General features: G+C 48.2%; 1 protein-coding gene across 3 annotated transcripts in view; it reads right to left on the bottom strand.

Annotated features, from left to right (window-relative positions):
* Positions 1-27,328, bottom strand: part of Sin3a (SIN3 transcription regulator family member A) — a 41,271-nt gene extending 13,943 nt beyond the window's left edge. The window contains exons 1-12 of one of the 3 annotated variants that reach the window (XM_090321538.1): positions 27,125-27,328; positions 17,064-17,284; positions 14,733-14,909; positions 12,694-12,800; positions 11,233-11,515; positions 8,798-9,049; positions 7,136-7,288; positions 6,860-7,018; positions 5,249-5,338; positions 2,960-3,078; positions 2,215-2,425; positions 1,679-1,795 (exon numbers count right to left, since the gene is read on the bottom strand). In XM_090321538.1, coding sequence (XP_090177664.1) covers positions 1,679-1,795; positions 2,215-2,425; positions 2,960-3,078; positions 5,249-5,338; positions 6,860-7,018; positions 7,136-7,288; positions 8,798-9,049; positions 11,233-11,515; positions 12,694-12,800; positions 14,733-14,909; positions 17,064-17,252 — 1,857 coding nt within the window. In that variant the 5' untranslated portion in view covers positions 17,253-17,284; positions 27,125-27,328. Of the gene's footprint in view, positions 1-1,678; positions 1,796-2,214; positions 2,426-2,959; positions 3,079-5,248; positions 5,339-6,859; positions 7,019-7,135; positions 7,289-8,797; positions 9,050-11,232; positions 11,516-12,693; positions 12,801-14,732; positions 14,910-17,063; positions 17,285-26,469; positions 26,615-27,124 lie in introns of those variants that run through there. The other 2 variants (XM_090321536.1, XM_090321539.1) reach the window with 2 other exon arrangements.

The raw sequence follows: 27,328 nt of genomic DNA, 5'->3' as shown, positions 1-27,328 counted from the left end.
AGCCCCAGAACTGGCAAAAAAAAAAAAAAAGGTAAGGAAAACATAAAGGCTGATAAGACTCATCAGTCAAACTCTGTGACATACTGCTCTCATGCACTGCTGAAGGCGGGTGAGTGGTTATCACTGTGATCCCGGCCAGAGACAGGGCTGGCTTAGGAATGCCAACCTGAAGCCAGGGGCCTAGACAGCAGAGACCCCGCTCTGCATGCCACTCATCACCTAACCTGTGGGCACAGGTAACAAAGAGCACTCTCTTCAGTTCGATGCAATGTTCCACACAAGCCAGCCTCCATCATGGGTATTCACTTTTGTGAAATGGCTGAAAAGCTCCTCACAGGCGCTGGGGACAACTATGGCTAGCCACCCGCCAGGGGCTGAGCAGCGTATGACTCTTCCTTCAAGACATACAGCAACAGCTGAACTAACTCGGAAGGGACAAACCTGGCAGAGCCCATTCCATTCAGATTGTTTTCTTTAAAAGCTATTAAAAACCCAAAAGATTATTATTCGATCATTCATGATATGTTTGCTCTACCAAGCACGACAGCTCACACCTAGAATTCTAGCTACCTGAGAGAGAGATCAGGAATTACAGTCCAAGGCCAGACAGGCATGAAGGAAGTACGACCCAACCTCACCAATAAAAAGCTGGACACAGTGAGCACACCCACGAGAATTGCAGTCCCGGCTAGCCTAGGTGTAGACACAAGCCTATATCCAAAACTTAAGAAAGGTGGGGCTGAGAGCATGGCACTAACGAAGCTCTGGGTTCGATTCCTTGGTACCACAGAGAAGCCAAAAGTGGTGCTGTGGCTCAAATGGTAGAGCACTAGTCTTGAGAAAGTCCAAGGACAATGCTCAGGCCCTGAATTCAAGTCCAGGTCTGGCAAAAAAAGTAGCAAAGGTTTTAAAAGCTGCAAGCATGGTTCAAGTGGAAAAGTGCCAGACAAGCCAAGTATTATTACAAACCTAGGACGGCCAAAAGGAGGAAAAGGGTGAGTGTGGCCTAGACAAGTGGATGACATTCCTGTCTGAGGGTGGCCGCTGGGGCAGCAGGTGCAGCAGAAGACTGGAAGGCTTTGCTTCGTTAGTTCAGAGGTTTTTTTGTTTTGTTTTGTTTTTTGAATTGTGGGTCATTGGGCTTGAACTCTGGGCCTCCGTGCTGTCCCTGAACTCTTCAGCTCAAGGTTGCTGCCCTACCCCTTGAGCCACAGCATCACTTCTGGTTTTCCAGTGATTAACTGGAACTAAGAGTCTTACATTCTTTATTGCCCTGGCTGGTTTTGAACCTCAGAGCTCAGCCTCCTGAGGAGCTAGGATGACAGGAGCGAACCAGTCTGCCCCACTTTTATTTTGGTCAGTCATGGGGCTTGAACTCTGGGCCTGGGCGTTGTCCCTGAGCCCCTCAGCTCAAGGCTACTGCCCTACCACTTGAGTCACAACTCCACTTCCAGTTTAATAGGACTTAAGAGTATCTTGGACTTTTGTGTGGCTGGGCTGGCTTTGAACAGCCATCCTCAGATCTCAGCCCCCTGAGTAGCTAGGATGACAGGCGTGAGATACCAGCATTGGCTTTGGTTCTTTAAACAGCCCATGCTCACTACGATATTTAAGATACCTTTTTATTAATCTCATCCTCACCCATTGCCCCAAGTTCACACAACCCAGGAGCTCATACCTCAAAGCGTTCATCTTCACACCGGTAAATGTGCTCCTCATACTGAGTCTTCTTAGAACTGACGAAGGTGGAGTCCTCAGACCAGGAGGGGAAGGAAACCCAGGTATCATTTAAAACCTTGGGGCAGAAAAAAAAAGACTGAAACAAAAGCCTACATATGCTTCAGTTCTCACTAAAGAGAAATAAGAAACTGAGCACTGGTGGCTCACACCTGTAATCCCAGCTCCTCAGGAGGCTGAGATCCCAGGATCACAGTTCAAAGCCAACCTGGGCACAGGAAAGTGCATGCTGGGGCTTACAGTGAGTGCTAGAGTGCTAGTTTTGAGAACAGAGCTGAGGAGACAGCACTCAGACCCTTGGTTTAAGCCCTAGGACCAAAAAAAAGACGCTAGGAAGCGAAGCATTTTCAGTGTGGGTTGAAAAGATTTTCTCCAGAAGAACAGAGAAAGTCCTTGATCTCACCACGCATGCAAACGACTTGACTCGTATGGCACTACCCGAGGGGGAAGCAGGGGTCCAGGCTGACCCTTACCCACCTCTTTGCAGAGTGGAGTCCGTCCTGTGCACTTGGGCTGCTGGTAGCTTTTTGGCAGGGCGCGATAGCTGGAGCCCAGGCGCTTGCAGGACGCATAATCGATCTCCATGGCGATACCCTCGGTGGCACGTTCTTTTGGATAGCTCTCCAGGTGGACAGATTCCTTGTAGCCCAGAAAGTTTTTAAACCAGTTAAACAGTTCGGGGAATTTCCTGAAGAATCAAGTGGAAAACTCGTGAGCCACGAGGCAGGATGAAGTGATTTGTTGGTTAGAACGCTGCAATGGAGAACGCTCATCTTCTAACTCAGCGGCTCGCTCCCGAGGGTGAGGATGCCCTTTCCTTGCAGAAGGCTCTGTGAAGTGGGTGATGCAACACGGCACCCCCACCAGGCCAAAACCAGCCCTTCTTTGGATCAAGAGTATTGCTTCTGTGCTAACCTAATTCTTAGGTTGTCAAATGCAGTCAAGATTCTAGAAGCCTGAGAGCGATTTGTCTTAAAACATCCAGAACTGGCCGAATGACCAAAAGATCCTTATTCCTGGCAACCAGTCAACCATGACATTGCAACAGACATTGGGTCCATTTTACTGTATTTTTTTTTTTTCATCTCGAAGAGACTAGATTCTATACTCACCTGGGTAAGCTACCATTACCTCAGTTAATGTTGCCTATTACATGTTCTCAAAAATCAAGACTACCTTGTGTCCACATGAGAACGAGGTCTGAGGCCCTCAGTTCACGTACCCCAGAAAAGGAGAGACCAGCTGCACGAGTTCAGCTCTGGAGATGACTTCCTGGTTGAAGATGACAAGACAGCGCAGGAAGTTTTCATACGCTTCGGCGCTGCGCAGAGCCTTCCGGACCTACAGAGCAATGCAGACACACAGTTACACGGGGCAGGGAGGCCCTCCCCGTTCTTTCTCTTTGCTGGTTGCCTTGGGGATTGAACTCAGGGCTCACACTCTACAACTTGGAGCCACCCTCCCCAGGCTGGCTCTTCGCTGAGATCCTCAGATCTCAGCCTCCTGAGTAAGCACTGGTACCCAGCCTACATGACTTTTAAGCATCAGGAAAAGTGAGCTGAGTGCTGGGTTCACATACCTGTTGTCCTAGCTACTTAGGAGGCTGAGCAGTAAAGATAAAAGGTGGATGCCAGCCTAGGCAGAAAAATCCAAGGAACGCTTATCACCAATTAATCAGCAAAATGCTAGATTGGAGGCTATGGCTCAAGTGGTAGAACACCAGCAATGGCAGTCAGAAGAAGCTGAGCAACAGCACCAGAACTGAGTTCAAGTCCTGATATAGCACAAAAAGAAACATTTTAGCCAGAAAGATGGTGCCAACCTGTAATTCTAGCTACTTTGAGGGCAAGATCTGGAAGCACACAGTTTGAGGTCAATGTAGTGCAAAGACTCTTTCTCAACTAAGGACTAGGTCCAGTGGCACGCACTCAGCACTCAACTCTATAGGAATGCACACATCAGAGGACTGTAAGTCCAGGCCAGTCTGTGCATTCAGGAGACCCAATCTTGGACACTGCCAATGCCTAAAAGGCTGGTAAAGCCTCAAATGGTAAAGCCTCTGCTGAGCAAGCACGAGGCCCAGAGTTCAAACCACAGTATCACATACACACCTCTACAAATACCCACACAACATGTCTGCAGGGAAGCTCACATATGCAGAGACAGAAAGCTACATGAAGATAAAAATCACAGAGCCTCTGGGGCTGGGAGTTTGGCCTAGTGGTAGAGTGCTTGCCTAGCATGCACGAAGACCAGGGTTCAATTCCTCGGTACCACATACATAGAAAAAAGCCGGAAGTGGTACTGAGGCTCAGGTGGTAGAGCTCTAGCCTTGAGAAAGTCCAAGGACAGAGCTCAGGCTCTGAGCTCAAGCCCAGGATTGGGGGGGGAGGGGGGGGAAGGATCACAGAGCCTCAACAATTGTGCAGAAATCTGCACTCAGCTATGTCCAGACATCTACAATGGGAAATGCCTTCTAAAAGGAACACCAAAGATTTTTAAGATTCTGTCTGGTTACATCATGGAAAATGTTATGGGACAAGGGACTTCACAAAACTAAATCAGAAAATGCTATTTATTTACTTGTGCTAACAGCTGTAGAAGACTAAAAGGATCCATAATGTGGAAACATAAGAAGACAGAAAAGCCCTAGGACTCGTAGATGGCACATTGGCAGAGGCTTTGCCTACACAAAATAAGGAACAAAACAGAAAAAAAATTTTTTTCTAGACCAGCACCAGTGGCTCATGCCTTTAATCCTTGCTGCTGAGGAAGCGGAGACAGTTCAAAGCCAACCCAGAAAGTCCATGAGACTTTTTGTTTTTTTCTTTGCCAGTCCTGGGCTTGAGCTCAGGGCCTGCCCACTGTCCTTGGACTTTCTCAAGGCTAGAGCTCTACCACTTGAGCCTCAGCACCACTTCAAACTTTTTTCTATATATGTGGTACCGAGGAATTGAACCTGGGTCTTTGTGCATGCTAGGCAAGCACTCTACCACTAGGCCAAACTCCCGGCTTCCATGAGACTCCAATTAACCACCAAAAAGCTCAAGTGGAGTTATGACTCAAGTGATAAGGCACTAGCCTTGAGCAAAAAAAAAAAAAAACAAACCCCAGGCCCAAGTTCAAGCCCCAAGACCAGCACATTGTACACACTCTTGAACAGCTTGATCCTTTTGAAACGAGACCTCCCTGGAGATTTTGAGCTTTTTGTTTATGTCATTTACATCCACAGCAATTCCTTTTTTTTTTTTTTGGGGTGGTCGTGGGGTAGGGCTTGAACTCAGCCTAGGTGCTGTCCCTGAGCTCTTCAGCTCAAGGCTAATGCCCTTCCCTTGAGCCAAGCCCCACTTCCTGTTTTCTAGAGGTTAATTGGAGATGAGAGTCTCAGGTTTTTTTTTGTGCCCTGGCTTTGAACCTCGATCCTCAGATCTCAGCCTCCTAAGTAGCTAGGATTACAGGTGTGAGCCACCCTGCCTGCCAGGCTTGACAGCAATTCTTATCCACTACTCACCTTATCAAAAAATAATGATTCCGTCCCCACCCCATGCTTGCCGGCATCTACCATGGAGGAATCCTTTAGACTGAGGAGCTTGGGTTTTTTCTGTGGAGGAGAAGATGAACATGTGAGACTCAGAGAACGAGTTTCCCTGGGTTTTGTTCCATATCTGTGGAAGTGTCCCATCACATAACCTACCACGGATGAACAATCTGTAACCAACAAGAGTTCAAACCACCAACTCACTGACACCCTAAGAGAATGTTTCCCTCAATTTAGTTTTCCAGTCAGCTTTTCCTTATTAAATGCTCAGAGCATTCCACTCTCCCAATCTTTAACCTTCTTTAATAACACTGTAATTTAAAAAATTTAAATATACAAAATATCTTATTATCCTCATATCCAAATAGACTTAGTCTTTTTTTGGGGGGGGGTGAATCTGGGGCTTGAACTGGGCCTGGGCACTGTCCCCGAGTTCTTCAGCTCAAGGCCCTAGCCTTGAGCCAAGCCCCACTTCGTTTTCTAGAGGTTAATTGGAGACAAGAGTCTCAGGTCCTTTTGTGCCTGAGCTGGCTTTGAACCTTGATCCTCAGATCTCAGCCTCCTGAGTAGCTAGGATTCCAGGCATGGGCCACCACTCCCACTCCCAGCTTAGTACTTCTTTGGTAGTTTGAATAGGTCCATGGCAGGAGTCCAGCAGGCATCTCTCACAACTCTGGGAGAAGCAGCACTCTGACTGCAGCCTTCAGAGCACGTGTTCGTGGGGCCTGAGGTCTCGCTTACACTGCCCACAGGCCACAGGTGGAGAATTTATATCCCCCCAACTGCTTCTACCTGTGGGTTGACGAGCATGGGAGGAAGGAGACCAGAGCAAAGCCCACCTATCCAGATGATTCTTTTCTTTTCTTCTTGACTGATTGTGAGGCTTAAACTCTGGGCCCGGGTGCTGTCCCTGAGCTCTTCAACTCAAAGCTAACCTTCTACCACTCCCAGCCACAGTGCCATTTCTGGTTTTCTGGTGGTTCATTGGAGACCAGTGTCTCACAGACTGTTACGCCTGGGCATGACGGCCTCCCAAGTAGCTAGGATTATGGGCGTGAGCCACCAGTACCCAGCAGATTCTTGCTACCCACACACTGCAACATGATATCTGAGCCTTCCACGCATTGACTGGTGCTCTACCACCTGAATCATGCCTCCAACCCCAGTCCTAACAGTCTTTCTGCACTGATAAAACATTACATAAAGCCGAAAGAGAAGTCCTTCAAGTGTGTTGACAACACCTAGTGTATCACCCACTCGGTCAATGTGTCTCTAAGTTCTGCTGGCATGTCATCTCTTCGCAATTACACCCTGCTTTAGAATTCTCAGAGACACGGGACATTCAATTATCAACCTAGCCCATTCCACAAAGCCAGAAAGTTTTGGTAAGCAAACAAAATAAGATGACCACTCTTATCAAAGAGAAATAGTTTTAAAAGCACCCTAATCCTCATCCTCTTTCTGGAAAGGCAGCAAGGCAGCTTGGCGATGGCCTTTGTGAGCTCTCCCCACCAGTGGCTCTGGGTGTTTAGCAGCTGGCCTGCACCCGCAGCCTCGCACACAGGGCCACGGTGGCCCGCTCACCTTCACAGGAGGGGTGGTGCCCGTTCCGGAGTGCCTGCGAATCTGGCAGCCGTTCTGGCTGGGCCTCTGAGGCTTGTTGTTCAGCTGTGGCTTCTTCACGGTACCTCCGTGGTCATTCCTCACAGAATCCACCTTCTCAGCTGTGGTTTTGCTAAGAAGCTGGGGGAGACACGTGCAAGAGATAAACACTTCGAGAAAGCAGCTTTACAGTTCAGGGTTTCCGACTTAGCCAAGACACCAGTTTTCAGTGCTGTAGTTGGTTGAAACAGAACTTACCACGGAGCTGTTGGCGTCTGGAAGGAACTGTCCGAACTCAGATAGCAGGTCCTCTTGGTTTTTGAAGAGCCGGGCTACCTGGGCGTATACCTCCTGCTCCGTCAGGGCTGGAGTGTAGTTCCCTCCCGCCTCCTTGGCATTGCGTTGCTCTTTCTGAGGAGTCATGGGCAAGAAGACAATGTGTGAAGACCACCATTTTCAACCACAGATGCAGAAGGCCCTGGGACCGTTACTGCACCTGTGGTATGCTACCATGTGGGCTGCATTAAACAAAGTCTAATCTTCTTTTTTTTTTTTTTTTGCCAGTCCTGGGCTTAAGCTCACAGCCTGAGCACTGTCCTTGGATTTTTCAAGGCTAGAACTCTACCATTTGAGCCTCAGCACCACTTCTGGCTTTTTTCTATGTATGTGGTACCGAGGAATTGAACCCAGGTCTTTGTGCATGCTAGGCAAGCACTCTACCACTAGGCCAAACTCCTGGCCTCTAATCTTCCTTCTTTTATTCTTGCTTTACTGGCCTGGAGACTGAATTCAAGGCCCTCATGTTACTAGAAAACGGGAAGTGGGGCTGTGGCTCTAGGGGTAAGGTGTCCTTGAGCTGAAGAACCCAAGGACAGCACAAAGGTCCAGAGTTCAAACCCTATGACCCATCAAAAAAACCCCAGAAAACAACAAACATACAGAGCTAGCACGACGGCTCACGCCTACCTAGCTACTCAGGAGGCTGAGAGCTGAGGATCGAGGTTCAAAGTTACCCTGGGCATTAAAGAATACGATTTTTTTTTTTTTAGAGGGGGGCAGTCCTGGATGTGGGCTCAGAGCCTGAACATTGTCCTTGGGTTTTCTCAAGGCTAGAGCTCTACCACTTCAGCCACAGCACCACTTCTCGTTTTTTTCTATGTCCGTGGTATCGAGGAATTGAATCAGTCTTTGTGCATGTTAGGCAAGCACTCTACCCCTAGGCCAAACTCCTGGCCCCAGAACCTGACACTCTAATCTCCAATTAATCTCTAGAAAAAGAGAAGTGGGGTTGTGGCTCCAGGGCATAGGGTGGCAGCCTTGAGCTAAAGAGCTCTGTGGCAGTGCCCAGGCAGAGTTGAAGCCCCACGACCCCCTCCCCCCCAAAAAAATTACAGGAACAAAAAACTACAGAAATGGCGGTAATCTTAGTTAATTCAGGAGATTGAGAGCTGAGGATTGTGGTTCAAATCCAGCCTGGCTTTGAACCCCATTACCTACAGAACATAAGTGCCTCAACCAATAAAAAGTAACTAGGGAAATTTCTCCTTCCTCAATCGAACTACAGAAATCGACCTTTAACTGATGGCTCTCACATGTCGTCTTATTACTCAGGAGCGGGCTTGAAAGGACCTGAGTTCAAAGCCAGCCTGGACAAGCAAACCCAAGAGACAACCTCTAATTAACCAGCCAAAAACTGGGAGTGAAGGCATGGATCAAGTGGTCGAGACTTGGAGGGAAGCCTTTGGCTCTAGCCCTTAGACAGTCACACACCAAAAAAATCCTTCCTGATCGCTGCATGCAAGTAAAACTTGCCTCGTCAAGCACACATCAGCTTGGTGTTTGAGCATCACGGCCATCAAGTTCTAGGGTCCGCTGTCCTCAGAGATGGCATGGGGAAGTGTAAAAGAGCAATTCCCTTACCTGGTACGTGTGCAGAATCTCCAGGAATGCTTTGTAGATGTCTGGCTGGCCCTGGAAGCGGTTCTTTATCTTATTGACATAGTTGATGGCATGATTAAACTCCACAGGCTGATTGTTCTGCAAGGATGGGGCTGAGCTCAAGGAGATTGTCACTGGTGTGTGGGGCTGGACGGGCGGAGAGCGTGGGGACGCATATGGTGGCAGCGGGGGCGTCTGTTGGCTGGCTGGAGTATGTGCTTGGAGTTGGGAAGGCTAAAAAGAAAAAAAGTCTTCATTCTTTCCTGGAAAATTCATTTAAATTAAAAAGGAACATGTGTCTGCTGAACGGATTCCCTTCAGTGAGTTTTTTGCGGATTTTTTTTTTTTTTTTTGAGGGTTAACTGGAGAGCCAGAGTCTCAAAAACTTTTCTGCCAGGTTGGCTTCAAACCACAATTCTCAGATCTCAGTCTCTTCAGTAGCTAGGATTACAAGAGTGCGACACTGGTGCCCGGCAGAACCTCAATTTTAACCCAACTCAAATCACACTACGTAGCAGGAGATGTAGAAGGTCCACACATTCTGATAGGAATATCTCAGTCTTAAAACAGCTAAGCACTGCCAGGTGCAAGTGGCGCATGCTTATTATCCCAGCTACTCAGGAGTCAGATCTGAGGATCAAGGTTTGAATCCAGCCAGGGTGAAAAAGTCCCCATGAGACTTATCACCAATTAATCACTCAAAAAAACTAGAAATGAGCCGGGGCATAGTGGCTCAGGCCTGTAATCCTACCTACTTAGAAGGCTGAGATCTGAGGATCAAGGTTCAAAGCCAGCAGGGCACAAAAGGACCTGAGACACTTATAGAAAATGGGAAGTGGGGCCTGGCAAAAGGGAAGGGCGGTGGTCTTGAGCTGAGGAACTCGGGGACAGTGCCCAGGCCCAGTTGACCCATGACCCACAAAAACAAAACAAAAACAAAATGGACCTATGCCTCCAATGGTAGAACACTAGCCTTGAGCACGAAGAGGCTCACAGACAGCACACAGGCCGAGTTCAAGCTCCACAACCACCACCACCAAAAAAAAAGTCCAAATACCTTAAAATTAGCTCCACTTCCAATAACAGGAAAGAATTTCTCATATGCATTTGAGTTCACTAGCTCAACAGGTACAAATTAAAAAAAAAAAAGATATTCTACACAGAACTTTAATGCCAAAGATGATAACACCCCCACTGTGGCAGAGCCTTCACATGAAACAAGCTCTAGGCCAGCCCTCTGCAAAGCTAGTGCCTAAGAGGCTGGAAGTACTCCTCCATGTGCCATTCTGTGCCACAGCCGCTAGCCGTTGTGGCTGAGTACATAAACTGTAGGCAGAACAAATGAAACTTATTTAACTTAATGTTTATCTTGCCAGTACCTACTATATTATCACATGATGTAGTTATTAAGAACATCCCATCATCAAACTTTCTACTAATTGGATATGTCCCAACCTGGCAATCAAACAGCTTTTAGAAAGTGATGGTTGGGTGGGCAGGAGCCTAACTGACCACGATTAAGATGCTTGGGTCTCAAGCTCTCATTCACGTTTTTCTGCCTATCCCTAGAGACACAGCTCTACTTCTGCCTTTTTGTCGATTAAAGAATCTCTCATTTTCTGGGCACTGGTGGCTGAGATTTAAAGATCACAGTTCTAAGTCAGGCCAATGAAACTCTTACCTCCAATTAACCAAAGGAAAACTGGAAGTAAACATGGCGCTATGGCTCGAGTAGAGTGTACTAGCCTTGAGCTGAAGAGCTCAGGGACAGCACCCTGGCCCAGAGTTCAAGATCTCACGACCAACCCCTTCCCCGCTCCAAAAACAAAAAACAAAACAAATCTTATATTTTTCTGCCTAGAGGCAGGTTTGGAACCAAGATTTTCAAATCTCCCAAGTAAAATAATAAAGAAACATAGGCTTCTGCTTAGATTCTACCTGAGGATCACGTTCAAAGCTTGAGACAGGCAAGTCCGGGAGACTCATCGCCAAATAGCTCCCTTTTGGTAGTTAATTTCACCTGAGTAGAACTGCAGCTCAAGTGGTAGAGCGCTACCTTGACCAAAAAAGCTCAGGGACGGGGCAATGGACCCAGTCATACAGATAGACACACACGATTGCACATCACTCTTGTACTTTGCGCTCACCAGCCCCTCCCCCACGCTGGTGTTCCAGCTGCCATCCTACCTCAGCAAACCATGCCTTGTTTCAGGCCCAAAGCAATGGGGCCACAGGACCATGCACTCAGACCTGAGTGTGAACTATTACCTGCTTTAAATGGAAAAGAACTATACACAAAGATCACCACCACCTGCTAGCATGCGCGTGATCTAAGGAAGCCTGAAGAGCTGGAGACGGAAGACGGTGGCTGCTAACATTTAAGCACGTTCAAGGGAGACTTGTTTCCACGCGCTCACCTTGCTGACTTTGGTGGTGGGGGGCTGAGGGCTCGGCTGGGCAGGAGCTGGGGTGGACTGCGCTGAGGGCTGGGAAGGATGCTGGGGCGTCGGCTGGGGCTGGGGCTGGAGGCCATGGGTGGGGATCTGATGAACCTGGCCAGGAGTTGTCACGTTCACCATGTCGTTGGTCTGCACCTCGATTTTATACCCAGGAGGCAAGAAGGTGTTAAAGCCCATTATCAGGTCAGGGTGGCCCTTGAACAGCTGTGACACACGACTAATCACTCCCGGAGTGTCGATGCTGGGGATAAAAGAGGAAAGTGAGAAATGACCATCTTAACAAGATCCTCAAAGGAAAAGAAAAAGAACGACCTTCATGACAGTACAGCGAATCTAAAGGTGCACTTTTCAACCAAAACCCAATCTCTGATCTACCAGTAGAAATCATTTACTGGCGTCAGTCTACGTGGCTCAGATTAGTTTATGGTTTACATTGGTGAACCATGCTACAATACAGGGTATCTTTGTTTTTTAACTTAATATACATCTTAGCATGCTTACTTTCGGTCACACATACATGAGTATTTAATGTATTTATAAACATATTTAATATGTTGGTTTTGTTTGTTGGGGGGGCCTTGAACTCACTACCCTCCCTCAATGAAACAAGACAAAATTCAGTGGAAATTTATCAATAGGGAGGAAAAAAGTTCAGTAACTAATTTATATGGAAAAGAAACCCAATTTTTTTTTTTTTTTGGTCAGTCGTGGGGCTTGAACTCAGGGCCTAGGCACTGTCCCTGAACCACAGCCCCACTTCCTGTTTTCTAGTAGTTAAGTGGAGATAGGAGTCCTATGGTCTTTAGTGCCTGGACTGGCTTTGAACTGTGATTCTCAGCCTCCTGAATAGCTAGGATTACAGGTGTGAGCCACTGGGCTGATTTAGGGTAATCAATTTTTTAAAAAAAGTTGGGAGTGGTGGCTCACACCTGTAATCCTAGCTACTCAGGAGGGAGGCTGGGATCTGAGGATCAAGATTCAAAGCCAGCCTGGGCACAAAAGGACCTGAGACTCTTATCTCTCATTAACCTCTAGAAAAGGGGAAATGGGGCTTGCCTCAAGGGTAGGGTGATAGCCTTGAGTTGGACAACACTCAGGCCCAGAGTTCAAGCTCCATGACCCACAAAAAAAAAGAAGAAAAATAAGAAGAGAAAAGAAAACAAATCAGTCCTGGCCACGCCAGCCACAGCACCACTTCTGGCTTTATCTATGTATGTGGTACTGCGGAATTGATTCCAGGTTCTTGTGCATGCTAGGCAAGCACTCTACCACTAGACCACGTTCCCAGCCCCTAGGTAACCAATTTTTAAGACATAATCCTGGGGGAAATAAAAAAGGCAACCCTGAAAAAATATGCAGATTAAAAAAAAGGTATCTATCAATATGTCACGAACAAAAAACCACAAGCAAACCTCTCACCTTTGAGATTTAAACTCCTTCATAATGTCAAGGAAATCATTGTAGACCTGCGGCTGACTGCCAAACTGCAGCTTCACCTGGTCCAGATAGGACAGCGCATCCTCCACCTGAGACGACAAACCCACCGTTACAGTGACGGGGACCACCCACGTAGCCACCCAAGACAACCATGCGTGAATGCAAGAGAACGTGCATAACAAGCAGCAGAAATCGATTCAGATGCCAGTAACGACAGTCGATCTAAAAAATCAACTCATCAAATTACACTCTGCCTCAGACGGTTGTGGAAAGAATAACCCGTGGTTAAGTCACATTGCGCAACCATCAAGTATTCTTCTAAGCTTCTACTAAACTGGAGCGTGGCAGGCCCCGTGCAGGCACTAGAGAAGTTCGAGGCTCTGGTTGGAAATCCTGTGCACTGGGGTGGACAGATGACCACTGAAGTATTGGCAGAAAGAGTAGAGTCAGACGAGCAGGACCTACATCCTGAAAGGACTTGTAAACTTTGCATCTTAAGATTTTTATCATATATATATATATATTTTTTTTTTTTCTTGTAGGGGGGGATGTCTGGGGCGTCAACTCAGGACTTAGGTGTTGTCCCTGAGTATATCTGTGCTCAAGGCTAGTGCTCTACCACTTGAACCATAGCACCACTTCAGGCTTTTTCTGAGTAGTGTATTGGAGATGAGAGCCTCATGGACCTTCTTACCTAGTCCATCTTTGAACTGCAATCCTAAGATCTCAGCCTGGCATGAGCCACCAGTGTCAGGCTATCGTATAAATTTTCATGTACTCAACTTGGCCACCAGAAGCCAAAAATTGACCACAGTGGCAATAAACTCAGATGAGATTAGGGGTTTAGTAAAGTAACCGAACTTTCAGATTCAAGTTTCTTGGAAAAGATGAAACAGCTGGGTGCTGGTGGCTCACACCTGTAATCCCAGGTACTCGGGAGGCTGAGATCTGAGGATTGTGGTTCAAAAAGCCAGGTGGGGCAGGAAAATCCCTGAGACTCTTTTCTCCAATCAATAACCAGAAAACTGGAAGTAGAGTTGTGGCTCAAGGTGGTAGAGTGTTAGCCTTGAGCAAAAGGGTTTAGGTTCTGCGTTCAACCCCCATGAACAACAACAACGAAAGGGGCTGGGAGAACCAGTAGTGCACCCTGTTGCCCTCCTACCATGTAGAAGGGCACTTTGGCAGAAGTACCTCAACCACAGGTGTGTTTAAATAAACTGGCTCAGGCACAAAGAACTGACCATCGTGAAATAATGTATGGGTCTTGCGTTCTACAAGATTTATTTCTATGAGAAATAAATGTGGGCTATAAATCACTCAGTTTCAAGTATTCTAATAAAGCAAGACCAAGGAACTGAGAAGAACGTCGTTACAGGCGAGGGTGATGGGGGACATGTGTTCCCAGGTCTTCAGGAGGCTGAGGCGGGAGGATCACAGTGGCACAGGAATTCAAGGCCACTCTGGGTGACATGGAGACTGTCTGAAAGTTAATGTTACCCAAATTCCCACTGTAGTCATAGCTGCTTGACAGAACATTTCAAATTTTAGAGAGCAGATAGTGCCCAGGCCCTGAGTTCAAACCCTAGGACTGACAAAAAAACAAAACAGAAAACCCCCAAACACTTAGATGATACTAAAACTGAGCTCAAGGCCAGGAGTTTGGGCTAGCATGCTCGAGGACCTGGGTTCGATTCCTCGGTACCATATACATAGAGAAAAGCCGGAAGTGGTGCTGAGGCTCAAGTGGTAGAGCTCTAGCCTTGAGAAAGTTCAAGGACAGTGCTCAGGCCCTGAGGACTGGCAAATAAATGAATAAATAAAAACTTTTGATTCTGGTCTAAGGATCACGTATTCATTCTTGAGTATATTCTTCTTTGGATCAGGCACTGGTGCTAAAACGGGAAATAAGCGTAAGTTTTCAAACTTCTTGTCATTCAACCTGAGGTTAAGTTGTGACACACCACTCACACGCTGAAGATCACTTCCTGCTGAAGAAAGACAAAAAAGGAGCCGAGCATCACCTTAAGCCTCTGAAACTGTTGCTGTCCCTGCACCGGTGCCACAGGCGGGGTGGGGTGGGCGTGACTCTGCACCACCTGGCTTCCATGGGGCTGGACGGCAGCCGGGTGGTGGTGGCTGCTATGGACGGCTGCGATGGCGGGCCCGTGACTGCCAGAGCTCTGGGGCACAGCTGAAACCTGAGGGGCAAAACACACACATCTCAGGCTGGTGCATCGTTCCCCAAGGGCACCTACCTATGCATAAGGCAAGTTTGCTGGGGGCATGGCACGCACAAAGACCATGCGTGAGGAGCCCAAATTCTCAAAGCCAAGGGACCATGTGTTAGGTACTGGGTTCAAATCCACATACTGCCACAAAACAAACAAGCCAGCCTATATTTTCCAGAAAAGAACCATAGCTAAATAAGTAACAGCCCATCTTTATTGCAGAAGTTTTCTTCAACTACAAAAATTATGTAATTTAAACAGTGAATGAAGCACTTGTGGTGAAATGTCAAGTTTTCTTTTTATTTCTTCCATGTCATCTTTAGTGGGATGCTGGGGATGAAACCCAAGTCTTCAGACAGCTAGGAAAGCAAGCGCTCTCCTATGCAGCTACGCTTCTGGCCCCCGCCGTTTCCTTCAATGTCAATCTGTCCTGGGTATCATCATGGCTTGTGCTCTTGGCACTTGAGCCACACCTCCAGTCTAAGCCTTTACTTTAATAAAATGCCAGGTAAATGAGTTACTGCTAGAAAAGTGAAATAAGGGCCGGGAAGGTGGCCTAGTGGTAGAGTGCTTGCCTATCATGCAGGATGCTCTGGGTTCGATTCTTCAGTACCACATACATGGAAAAAGCCAGAAGTGGTGCTGTGGCTCAAGTGGTAGAGCTCTAGCCCTGAGAAAGCTCAAGGACAGTGCTCAGGCCCTGAGTTCAAGCCCTAGGACTGGCAAAAACAAAACAAAACAAAACAAAAAACCCAAAAAGAAATTCAGGGATTAATGCCTAGGTCCCAAGATCAAACCCCAAATCACATAAGCCCATAATTCTCAATATCAAACTTTACAGATATAAAATGATGTCCACTCACGGTGGCACATCCTAGGAATCCCAGCTCAGGAGGCTGACGCAGAGAATCAAGTTTGAGGCCAGCCTGGCTACCTAGAGACACACCTTGTCTCTATTATTTTCATGACTGCAGCAGTGAGCCAGCATCGCACTATGACAGATGCACAAGAATGTGCACGGTAGCTGGCACAGGCCTGTCATCCCAGCTACTCAGGAGGCTGAGATCTGAGGATCGCGGTTCAAAACAAGCCCGGGCATGAAAGTCCATGAGACTCTTATCTCCAATGAACCAAGAGAAAACCAGAAGTGGCACTGTGGCTCAAGTGAGTGCTAGCCTTGATCCGAAGAGTTCAGGGACAGTGCACAGGCCCAGAGGTCAAGTCCCACAATTGAGAAGACAAAAAAAAAAAAAAAAAAAAAAGAACTGTTCCTGACTATTCTTTTCTATAGTCCCATTGTAGAATGGATATACACACCAAATACAATCACATAATTTATACTAGAGTGAAAAAAATACAATAGCCACCAAAAAAACTGGAAGTAGAGATGTGGCTCAAAGTGGAAGAGTGCTAGTCTTGAGCAAAAAAGCACAGGGACAGCGTCCAGGACCTGAGTTCAACCCCATGACCAACCAAAAAGAGCTGGATATGATGTTACTATAATACCTGCTCTTAAACAGGTGAAGACAAGTGAGTCTCCAAGCCAAGTTATTTTTCTCAATAAGTATAAAAGGAAAAGAGGAAAGTCACAACTCAAATGGCAAGACACCTGCTAGCAAGTGCAAGACTGAGTTCAAATCCCAGAAACACTCAGAAAACACCCATACATGAAGGAAAATGGAAAGGGAAAAACCTAAAAAGATACAGGTAATAAGGCACCACAAGTTCCTATCAGCCGCTATGCCTATAAAGGGAAAGGAAAGAAGGAATCCGGAAAAGACCAAGTGAAATTCAAAGGCCAGGACTTGATGTTGCTGTTGTTTAAATTAAAAAAATTGTGTGTGTGGGGGACAGTCCTGGGGTCTCTCTGTGCTCAAGGCTAGCACTCTACCACTCGAGTCACAGCACCACTTCTGGAGCTTTGTGTGTATGTGGAGCTGACGAAGTGAACCCAGAGCGTTGAGCATGTTCCACTAGGAAGCCCCATTCCCAGCCCCTCGGTGCTTTTCATCTTAACTGTATGTGGTCATGAGTGCACAGCACAAGTGCACAAAGGGTATTCTATTGTTTTATATCTTGAAGATGTCAGCAGCCCGTGTCCTTCCCGCCACTGCCCCAGCTCACCTGGTAGCTGGGTGTGACTGAGTACTGGATCCCTGTGGCCGACTGCATGGCCTCGGAGACGGCTTCATAGACAGGAGGGGCGGGGGCCAGCACCCGGTGCTGGTGAGGAAAGGCCTCCGCGCCACCAGGGAGCCGACGCTGCTGGGCCGCATACACCGGTGACTCCTGGTCCTCCAAGCGCCGCTTCATTCTGCACTCATGCTCAGGAATGCACCACAAACCTGCAGGAAGCAAATGCAGCCGGCCGGTGAGCTCTCACCACAGCAGGATGAGGACAGCTTAGGTCCCCTGGGGCCCGAGTTCACCAGAGCTCCACCTCCCACCCGGTCTGCGTCACCTGGGGGTCAGAGACTGCTGGGCGCCCATACATTCATGTGTCCACATGTGTCTACTCAAATGCCACCTTTCCTAATATTTCATTAAAAACAAAATCCATTTCTCTTTTCTTTTTTTGCCAGGCCTGAACCTTCAACCCAGGGTGTGAGCACTGTCCTTGGAGCTCTACCACTTGAGCCTCAGCACCACTTCTGGCTTTTTCTAAGTATGTGGTACCAAGGAATCGAACCTGGGTCTTCGTGCATGCTAGGCAAGCACTCTACCACTAGGCCAAACTCCCGGCCCCAGAAAATTATCATCCTGTAAGTCAGGTAATAAGTGTATTTCTTTTTTGTGAAAAGTGTTATCCCCTCCCTTTTCCCCAGTTTTCTCCTCCTTCCCTGCCCTCAAGTTACATAGATCATTATTATTTTTTTTATTTATAGGCTCTCCTAAACTAGTCTAGGCTGATCTTGAATTTGCAATCCTCTTGGATTAGACTCTTGAATGCTAAGATTTTAGGCTTGTGAGACCACATTCCTCTGGGATCCGAATTTTTACAATAGTGTTGAGATAAATGTATCACACACGAAAAGGAAGGGTTCTTTAGCTCACACCACCTTTGGCGAGGCTATTTCCTTCCATCAGGACACACAGTCTGATAGCAGCTTGCCCGGAAGCTGCAGCTAAGGCGTTTCCAGAGCTTGCCCAACGTCAGTATGACTGATGTATGATGCACCATATAAGTATAATGCACCATAATTAAGGCAGAAGGTTCCAGTCATCCAAAGACATGAAGGAACCAAGCTTTCCCATGTTTTCAGTAATGACAACTCTTAAATAAAATATCACTTCTATTTTTTAAAAAGATAAAATTCTCAGTAATAGTAGAACATTTACAACCTATCCCCTCAGCTGAAGTAAGACTGTAGATCTAAAATACAATTTAAGGGCTGCAAGTGTGGCTTAGTGGTAGAGTACTCGCCTAGCATGCATGTAGTCCTGGGTTTGATTCCTTGGTACCACATACCAAGGAAGTGGTAGAGTGCTCAAGTGGCAGAGTGGCTCAAGTGGTAGAGTGCTAGCCTTGAGTACAAAGAAGCTCGGAGACAGTGCCCAGGCCTTGACTTCAAGCCCCAGGACTGGTGCAGATAAATGAAATAAGACTTAAAAAAAGGAAAGAGAAAGAAGCCTTTGCCTATAGCTCTCCCTGGGGAGAGAGCCAGCCCTGAAGAGGAGCAGTCCTCACGACTGCTAGAGGCAGTGCCACCTCTGCTCTGTTTTAACCACACCTTCCACCCTTAACACGGAAACGGGATTTCAGGTTCTCCTCATACCTTATAAATCCACGATGTATGCAAATGTGAGTGCTGGTCGTGAGGCTTGAATTCAGGGCCTGAGCATTGTCCTAGGCTTTCTTAAGGCTACACTCTATCACTTGCGCTGATTTTCTACAACATTTCTGGCTTTTTTCTATGTATGTGGTACCAAAGAACAGAACCTGGGTCTTTGTGCATGCTAGGCAAGCACTCTACCACTAGGCCAAACTTCTGGTTCCTCCCTGAGCTTTTTCACTAAACACTTGAGGTCCACTTTCAGTTTATTTGGAAATAAATATCACCAACTTGGTGACCCAGGCTGGTTTTGACCCTCAGATCTCATCCTCTTGAGTAGCTAAGATTACATGGGTTACTCATCTGTGTCCAGCTAGTATAAGAACACACATATATGTAGTTATATTTTATACCCCATAACCCACAAATATGCTATGGTCTATGAAGAGCTGTTGCCTAAGTTTGTGTGTGCTAATATGGTGTTGAACTCAGTTAACTAGAGCTGACGGTCTCTAAGGGGAAATAATTTTAAATGCCTTAACTGGTTATGTTTCCCTAGTATGAAATAAGAGTATTTAGTTTAGTATTTCAAAAAATTTCAGATGCATTAAGGGGTTGGAAATACAAATTTACACATGCCATTTGAAATCTGAAGAGCCACCTGTCATTAAACTTCAACCTATTTTGGGATGAGGAACTGATTTTCATAAATGGATGGACTAAAAAGCCTTAAAGACTTCTCTGTGGCTTCTATCCATGCCTCAATGACAATTCAATCTGTGTTTCTACTGGTTAAAAACCTAGATATTTTAACTCCTTTAAGACTAATCTGTATAAACACCTTTAAGATTAATCTCTTGAAACAAAAGCCAATACTTTATAAGCAGTAAACCAAATATGTATTAGCAGTACAACAGGGCTATAAAAAAAAATACTAGGGTATCAGCTTTGAGTAAAAAAGCCAAGCAAGAGTGCAAGGCCCAGAGTTTTAACTCCAGTATTGGGAACATATGCATTCATGTACATTCACACACTTAAACATTTAAATGAGGGGCAGGGAGTTTGGTCTAGTGGTAGAGTGCTTGTCTAGCATGCACGAAGACCAGGTTCCATTCCTCAGTACCACATACACAGAAAAGCTGGAGGTGATGCTCTAGCCTTGAGGAAAACTCAAGGACAGTGCTCAGGCCCTGAGTACAAGCCCAGGACTGGCCAAAGAAAAAAAAAAGGTAAAATACAAATCTGTTGGTCTATGGACTGGCCTACAGGAAAATGGGGGAAGAGGAGTCATTTTGAGATCATGCTCTTTTTTTCTTTTTGCAATTAAGATATCATTTCCTCTATAAAGGAACTGTGGTTTTGCTTTGAAACTTTTTTGTATTTAGGTTTTCGTGTGCTGAAACTGGGGCTTTTTAAAGTAAGGGATGTCCCTTAGCTTGTTATTCCTTTTTGTGGTTTTTGGCTTGAACTCAGGGCCTGGGCACTGTCCAGGAGCTCTTTTGCTTTAAGCTAGCCCTCTACCACTTTGGACCACAGTGCAACTTCTGGTTTTCTGGTGGTTAACTAGACATAAAGTCTCACGACTCTACGGCTTGGGCTGGCTCTGAACTCTGATGCTCAGATCTCAGCCTTCTGAGTAGCTAGGATGACAGGTGTGAGCCACAGCTCCCTTAGATTTTTCACCCAAGGCCATAGCTTCATTCTGGCTTTTTGTTGGTTGAGAATGTGGCTTAGTGGTAGAGTGCTTGCCTAACATGCATGAAGTACTGGGTTAATTCCTCGGTACCACATACAGTGAAAAAGCTGGAAGTGGTGCTGTGGCTCAAGTGGTAGAGTGCTAGCCTTGAGCAAAAGCAGCTTAGGATCAGTGCCTGGGCCCTGAGTTCAAGCCCCAGGACTGGGGAGAGGGAAGGGAGGAGGAAGAGGAGGAAGAGGAAGAGGAGGAAGAGGAGGAAGAGGAAGAGGAGGAAGAGGAGGAAGGAGGAGGAGGAAGAAGGGAGGGGGACGGTGATCATCTCATGAACTTGCCAGTTCAGACTGGATTCTGTGATCTTCAGGTCTCAACCTCTGAGTAGCTCAGATTACAGCAGTGAGCCATGGGCTCACTGATTTTTTTTTTTGCCCTCCTGAGACAGGGTCTCACCAGTGCACTACCACACCGGCTCTACCCTCCATTTTATATAAGAAACTGAAACTAAAAATTAAATGAATGGCTCAGAATTGTACAACTACTGAGGCAAAGATGGGATATAAAGCTGTAAACCCACCTCCAGAGGATGGACTTTAAACCACTTCATAACCCAGGAAGGAGGAGTCCCTTTACTTATTCAAAGCACACTCGTGTTGAGCAACGTCAGCTTTAACCTGTCACACACTTAAACTAACGCTTCCTTTCTGTAGGCCCAATCTACTAAAAGAGGAATGTTTTGTCAGCTTTCATTCATTCAACTAAGCAGACAGGAAGGCAGCTCACAACACCAGTCCTTGTCCTCTAAAAACTTCAAAATGAGTAGAAAGCAAAGAAACGTAAAGACAAAAAATATATATACCAAGTCAGGCACAGTGGCTTATGCCTGTGATCCTAGCTACTCAGGAGGATGAGATTTGGGGATCGTGGTTCAAAGCCAGCCTGGGCACTAAAGTCTGTGAGACTCATCTCCTCCAATGAACCACTAGAAAACTGGAAGTGGGCTGTGGCTCAAAGGGTAGTGCGCCAGCTGCCAGCCTTGAGTGAAAGAAGCTCAGGACCAACACCCAAGCCCAGGCCCAGCCCCACGAGCGACCCCTCCCCCCCAAAAAGGAGAGATATATATAATGTATATATATATATAATATACATATTATATATATGTGTGTGTGTGTGTGTGTGTGTGTGTATGTACACACAACTCATAGCCACTGGCAAAAATTAAAAGTTGGTACTAACTAGACGTTATGTTGAAAATGAACTGTACAATTTGTGGGTGGGGACAGGAGGCAGAAACTGGGAAAGAACAGGCAAGAGATGACATTGTCCAAAAAAAAAGTACTCTTTACCAGACTTAAGTAACTGTCACCCCTCTGTCCATCACCTTTACAATAACAATAAATCAATTACTTTAAAAATTATGTGGTGGAAAATAATTGGTATGGTTTATCTGGTTGGTAACTTACAGGCATCCATAAAAGTTCAAATGGAGGGGCTGGGAGTTTGGCAGAGTGCTTGCCTACCACTCACAAAGACCAGCATTTGATTCCTCAATACTACATACACAGAAAAAGCCGGAAGTGGGCCAAGGATGGTGGCTCATGCCTGTACTCCTGGATACTAAGGAAGCTGAGATCGAGGTTCAAAGCCACCCAGCCCGGGCACTAAAGTCCACGAGACTCTTATCTCCAGTTAACCACCAAAAAACCAGAAGTGGTGCTGCGGCTCAGGGGGTAGGGCAGTAGCCTTGAGCTGAAGAGCTCAGGGACGGTGCCTAGGCCCAGAGTTCAAGCCCCGGCAGGGGGTGGGGGGAAAGCTGGAAATAGTGCTGTGGCTCAAGTGGTAGAGCTCTAGCCTTGAGAAAGCCCAGGGACAGTGCCCAGGCCCTGAATTCAAGCCCAAGGACGGAAGGAAAATTAAAAAAACAAAACCAAAAAACTTCAAATGTATACATTTCCACTTCTAAGGGATCTGCCAAGTGCATGTGCTGCAGCAAGCATGGCATGCTGAGTCCATCAGCAGATGCATGAACTGACCCATGTTTCGGAAAACTACAATTAAACGCAAGAGAAGAACAAGCTACCGAATGCATACATTCCACAGTGTGTTAGCGTGTATGTGTACACAACACACAACCATCCCCTGTACAGGACACATGCGTCTCATACATTCTGCAACTTATCAGGAAACACAAGAAACAAGTTTGGATTTACAGCTGGACAGAGGAATCTAGGAATAGACATATAATGGATGAGCAGACAGTACAGGAAGGGTAACAGAGCTGGAGCTGGTGACTGGAAAGAAATTGTGAGCCAAAGTCAGCCTAGGCAGAAAAGTCTTTCAGACTCCATCTCCAAATCACCAGCAAAAAAGCAAAACTGGAGGGGTGGCTGCAGTGGTAAGAGTGCCAGCTAAGCCAGCTGTGTGAGTGAGCGCAAGGCCCTGAGTTCAGCAGGAAATCAGTGTCACATACATGCCAAGTCTATAATTTACTTACTGTGATTCCTAAATCCCTCCGAAGTATTAGAACGATCAGTTCTGCAAACTAAAGCAAGCAAAAATCTCTATGCTGGAAGATGATTTCAAGAGAACCCAGTGTCCACATGAAACACAACTGCCACAGTGCTCTCCCCAGAGGCTTTCAGTGAGATGACTGGGGACACTGCAGGACTCATTCCCAAGGCCCTGCCATTTCACACCTGTCTCTCCTTACTTGCAAGGTGGCCTGTCCCCCCATTCCCCATCCCTAAGGACACAAACACTGGGTTCTTGTGGCACCTGCCCTCACAATCTGCTTGCCTTTCCTTGTAAGAATGTTCACTTCAGGCTGGGAGCATAGCCTAGTGGTAGAGTGCTTGCCTAGCACGCACAAAGCCCTGGGTTCAATCCCACAGTACCACATACATAGAAAAAGCTTGAAGTGCTGCCGTGGCTCAAGTGGCAGAGTGCTAACCCTGAGCAAAATGTGTCCAAGGTCAGTGCCCAGGCCCCGAGTTCAAGCCCCAAGAGTAGCAAAAAGAAAAAAAAAAGAAAAAGAGTGTTCACTTCTTGGGGACAAAGGCTCTTCCTTCATTAGCCTAGGTAACCCTTAAAGCAAAACTGCTTTCAAAAGCTCACTGGTGATGTGGGTAGTTTGGCCTACTTGGTAGAGTGCTTGCCTAGCATGCACGAAGACCTGGGTTCGATTCCTTGGTACCACATACATAGGAAAAAGCTGGAAGTGATGCTGTGGCTCAACTGGTAGAGCCCTAGCCTTGAGAAAGCCCAAGGACAGTGCTCAGGCCCTGAGTACAAGCTCCAGTTGTGGGGAAAAAAAAAAAGCTTGCTGGTTATTCCTCCAGTAATTAAACATAGAACTCTCATGATCTAGCAATTCCATCTTTGGGTATACACAAAGAGAATGAAAAGCAAGGAGTTCAATAGTTTTTGTGCACACAGGTTTATGACAGAATTATCTGTAATAGTAAAATAGGGGGAAAGGCCCACTGATGTGCACACACACGCACACACATGCATAATGGAGCATTCCCTGTCTATGGACACACATGTACACACACATACCTGTATAATGGAATATTATTTAGCCTTAAAAGGGAGGAAATCTCACAGAATGCAACGTGGATGAACCTTAGCAACATGGAATAAGTGAAAAAAGCTGGTGAGTGTGTATGAGAAATTTAGATGAGGGACACTGACTGCCACAGCAGTGAAATCCATAGCACAAAGTAAAAGTGGAAAATGGACAAGTGACAAGTTATTAATTCACAGATGGAGAGTGGGGAAGACAAAATGGATAGTATTAATACAGTCTTAAAAATTAACAGGATGGTAAATTGTGTTACATGAATTTTACTATAATTAAAGCATTCTTAAAATACATTGCTCTTTCTTTGCTGCCTATCCTTAAACCAGAGGCAGTTAGAATATGACACTCCGGAGCCAGAATGCCTAGGTTCAGACCCTGGCCGGGCCACATACCAAGCTTGAATGCCTTTGTGCCACTGTCTCATTGTACTCACCACCCAGAGCTGCTGTGACAATAAAATGAGTTAGTAAATGGGCAGTGCCTTGGACACAATAAAAGTAAGTCCATATTACTACTCAAGAGGGAGGAGGCTATGGTTTGAAAAACTATGTCTGTCACCTTCAAGAACACGCAGAAAGAAAAGCTTTACAAGTCATTGGCTGGGGGAATTATCCAGAAGAACTGGAAAGCCTGCATTAGACTACTGAAATGTCATCCATATAATCTTTCAATTCTAGGCACTGGAGTACAAATGTACCAGAGTGTGGGCCTACCAGACTCTGTAGAAAATTATTTGCACATAAACAGGAAAATGTGCTTTGCCAGGAATTCTGTCAGATTACGTCCCACTTCTTTCCTTAAAGAAATCTGTTCAGGTAAACTATCAAAACCTTCTGAATGACAATGTCAATGAATCTAATGCATGTAACCTTGAACGAACCTGTAGCACCTAATAGTGGTATCTGGAGTGTTGATGGTAGTGTGACCTTCGCACACAGACAATGTAGTCTATTTTCCAAAGCACTGGAAACAACTAGATTGGCTAAGCTGTCCTCAAAACCAAGTCACTCTTCACTGCAGCACCAATTTACAGCACGGGAAAGAACGCCCAGGTTTTCTGCCTGCACACCAATTCCATTAGAATCACTCAACTGCTACTTACTGTGGCTGCAACATCTTCAGTGGAGAAGGGGGACTGACCCAGTTCACGTGAGAGTAGAGCGCAGGGCACCACATTTTTAGCGTCTGCTGAGCCAAATGACAAATCTAAAACTCAACGCCAGTTTAACTAACCACAGGATCACTCAGAGGGTCAGCACATAAATAACACGTTTAAAATTACGCATTAAAAGTTCACTTTCTCATGAAAAAATGCTGATCGCTTGGCACAGCAGTCATGGTAAAAGCCTGGTGGAAGTTGTGACCTATATATGGCACCTGAGATGTCCTGAGGCGACTCTCCACCACAGGCTGGAGAGCAGGAGCAAAGTCCCACACCGGGCTGTCCGCCCCAGCCCTGACTGCACTTGACTGCGTTTCAAAGGGGACGGAGGAGGCGAGCAGGCGTTCCGGGGCGTCACTAGAAAGTGCTCCACAAGACCTCACAGTAGACTTCCACCCGCGGTTGGCTACATTGCAACCCATTTCGATGTGAAGCCGACACCACGAAATCACACGCGGGATGGGAGATTTCAGACCGCGTCCCGTGCGCAAGAAATCCGGGGGCTTTCTTCCCAGCTGGGCTGGGGCAGGGAGTGCGCTCGGCCTGGCAGTCCTCGGGGGGCGCGGGGGTGCCCCGGGTTCAACCCGCGCCCCTCCACTAGAAGCAAAACCCAACCAGTGTCCACGAAGACCCCTCCCGTGACCGGCCTCAGGCTCCCCGGAGCCCCCAGGACCGGGGAGACAGCGCTCCCGACGGCCTCCACCGCCGGGACCCCGAGCCGGGGCGGGCCGCGGGCTTTCCGAGCACCGCCTCCGGCCAGGGAGGCCGGCGGGGCGGAGGGGCGTGGCCGCGCCCTTCGGGCCGCCGGGGATCCCGACCGGGCGGAGGAACGCGGGGCTCCACGCCCCCCCTACACCCCCCCGCCCGGCGGCCGCGCCCTGGAGCCACGCGCGGGAGACCCGCGCCCGCTCCCTCCGCGCCGGCCGGCCGAGCGGAGCCGGCGTGGAGCCCGCGCGCGGCGGGGCGGGGCGGGGCGGCCGGCCGGGCCCAGGCTCCGCCCCCGGGGGGCCGGAGGGGGGTCCGCGACGCCCGGCGCCCCGCCCCCCTCCCCTCCGCCGCACGCGCGCCGGCCCCGCCCCTGGGCGGCGGGGCGAGAGCCCGCCCCTCCGCGCGCACCGGGACTACGCTCGCCTCCCCCTCCCGCACGGAAGGCGGCCCCGCTCCGCCCTCCGCGCCCCTCACACCGCCACACGCCTCCCGCCCGTCCGCTCTACGGGAAGCCGAGGAGGTCAGGCCCCCCCCCCTTAAAAATACACGCCCTCGAGTCCCGCGCGACCCGCCACCCCGACCCCCGCCCGTAGCCCGACCCGGCGTGCGCTCACCGCGAAGCTCCTTCGGCCGCTCGGCACTGCGGGTCCCGCTCGGCGTGAGCCTCGCACTCGGCGGGGAGGCCCCGGAGAACGGCGCCGGGCACAGGCCCGCCGGGGCGAACTGGCAACCTCCTCTGCACTCCCCGAGCACTCGCAGGCCCCGGTGCCCACACTGGGAGGAAGGGAGGGAGGGAGGGAGGGAAACTCCGAGGGGGAAGGGGAGGGGGGAAGATGGAGAAACCGTCTCCGCCGCCTCTACTGCCGCGGCCGCTTCTCTGTTACCCGGGAAATCCCGCCCACTCCCCGGCCCGCCCCGCCGGGGGAAGGCTCAACCTCGCTCCGCCACTGGACGGGCGACCCGTCCGTCAGAAACCGAGCCAATCACTGCGCCCTGCCCGCCGACTTCCCGCCCCTTCCCCCGGCTGAGAGGAGAGGGGGAGCGGCTCACCTTCTCCACGCCCCTATTGGCGGGGAGCGTCTCCAACTCAACCCCGCCTATTGGAGACGGAGTGCTGAATCCCACCCCCAGGCCGCGATACGATTGGAGGAGGGAGGGAAGCTCTTCGCACTTCATTGGACGGCGCCGCAAGTCCCGCCCCACACCGCCTCAACCACAGGCCTAACAAATGGGCTCCCGCCTCCGCGGGCCGTCGCATTGGAAGGCTACCTCGGGCTCTTTCACAGCCCCAGGAAGGTAAGTAACCGATGTGGGGCAAAATGTCCGTAAGTGAGGCTGGCTCCTCCTACCGCACTGCCGGGCCAGGCCCCGCCCCCGGCCGTGGGATTGGGTCTCCCGGCGCCGGTAGGAGCCTCCATTGGACGCGGCGCCCGTCCGGGAAGGTGCCGAGTCCTCCCAGCGCGGGGAGGCTGA

The sequence above is a fragment of the Megascapheus bottae genome, chromosome 30, assembly GCF_031878675.1.
Source record: "Megascapheus bottae isolate mThoBot1 chromosome 30, mThoBot2.hap1, whole genome shotgun sequence".
Classification (NCBI taxonomy): Eukaryota; Metazoa; Chordata; class Mammalia; order Rodentia; family Geomyidae; genus Megascapheus; species Megascapheus bottae.
This window is presented reverse-complemented; position numbering and strand designations above follow the sequence as displayed.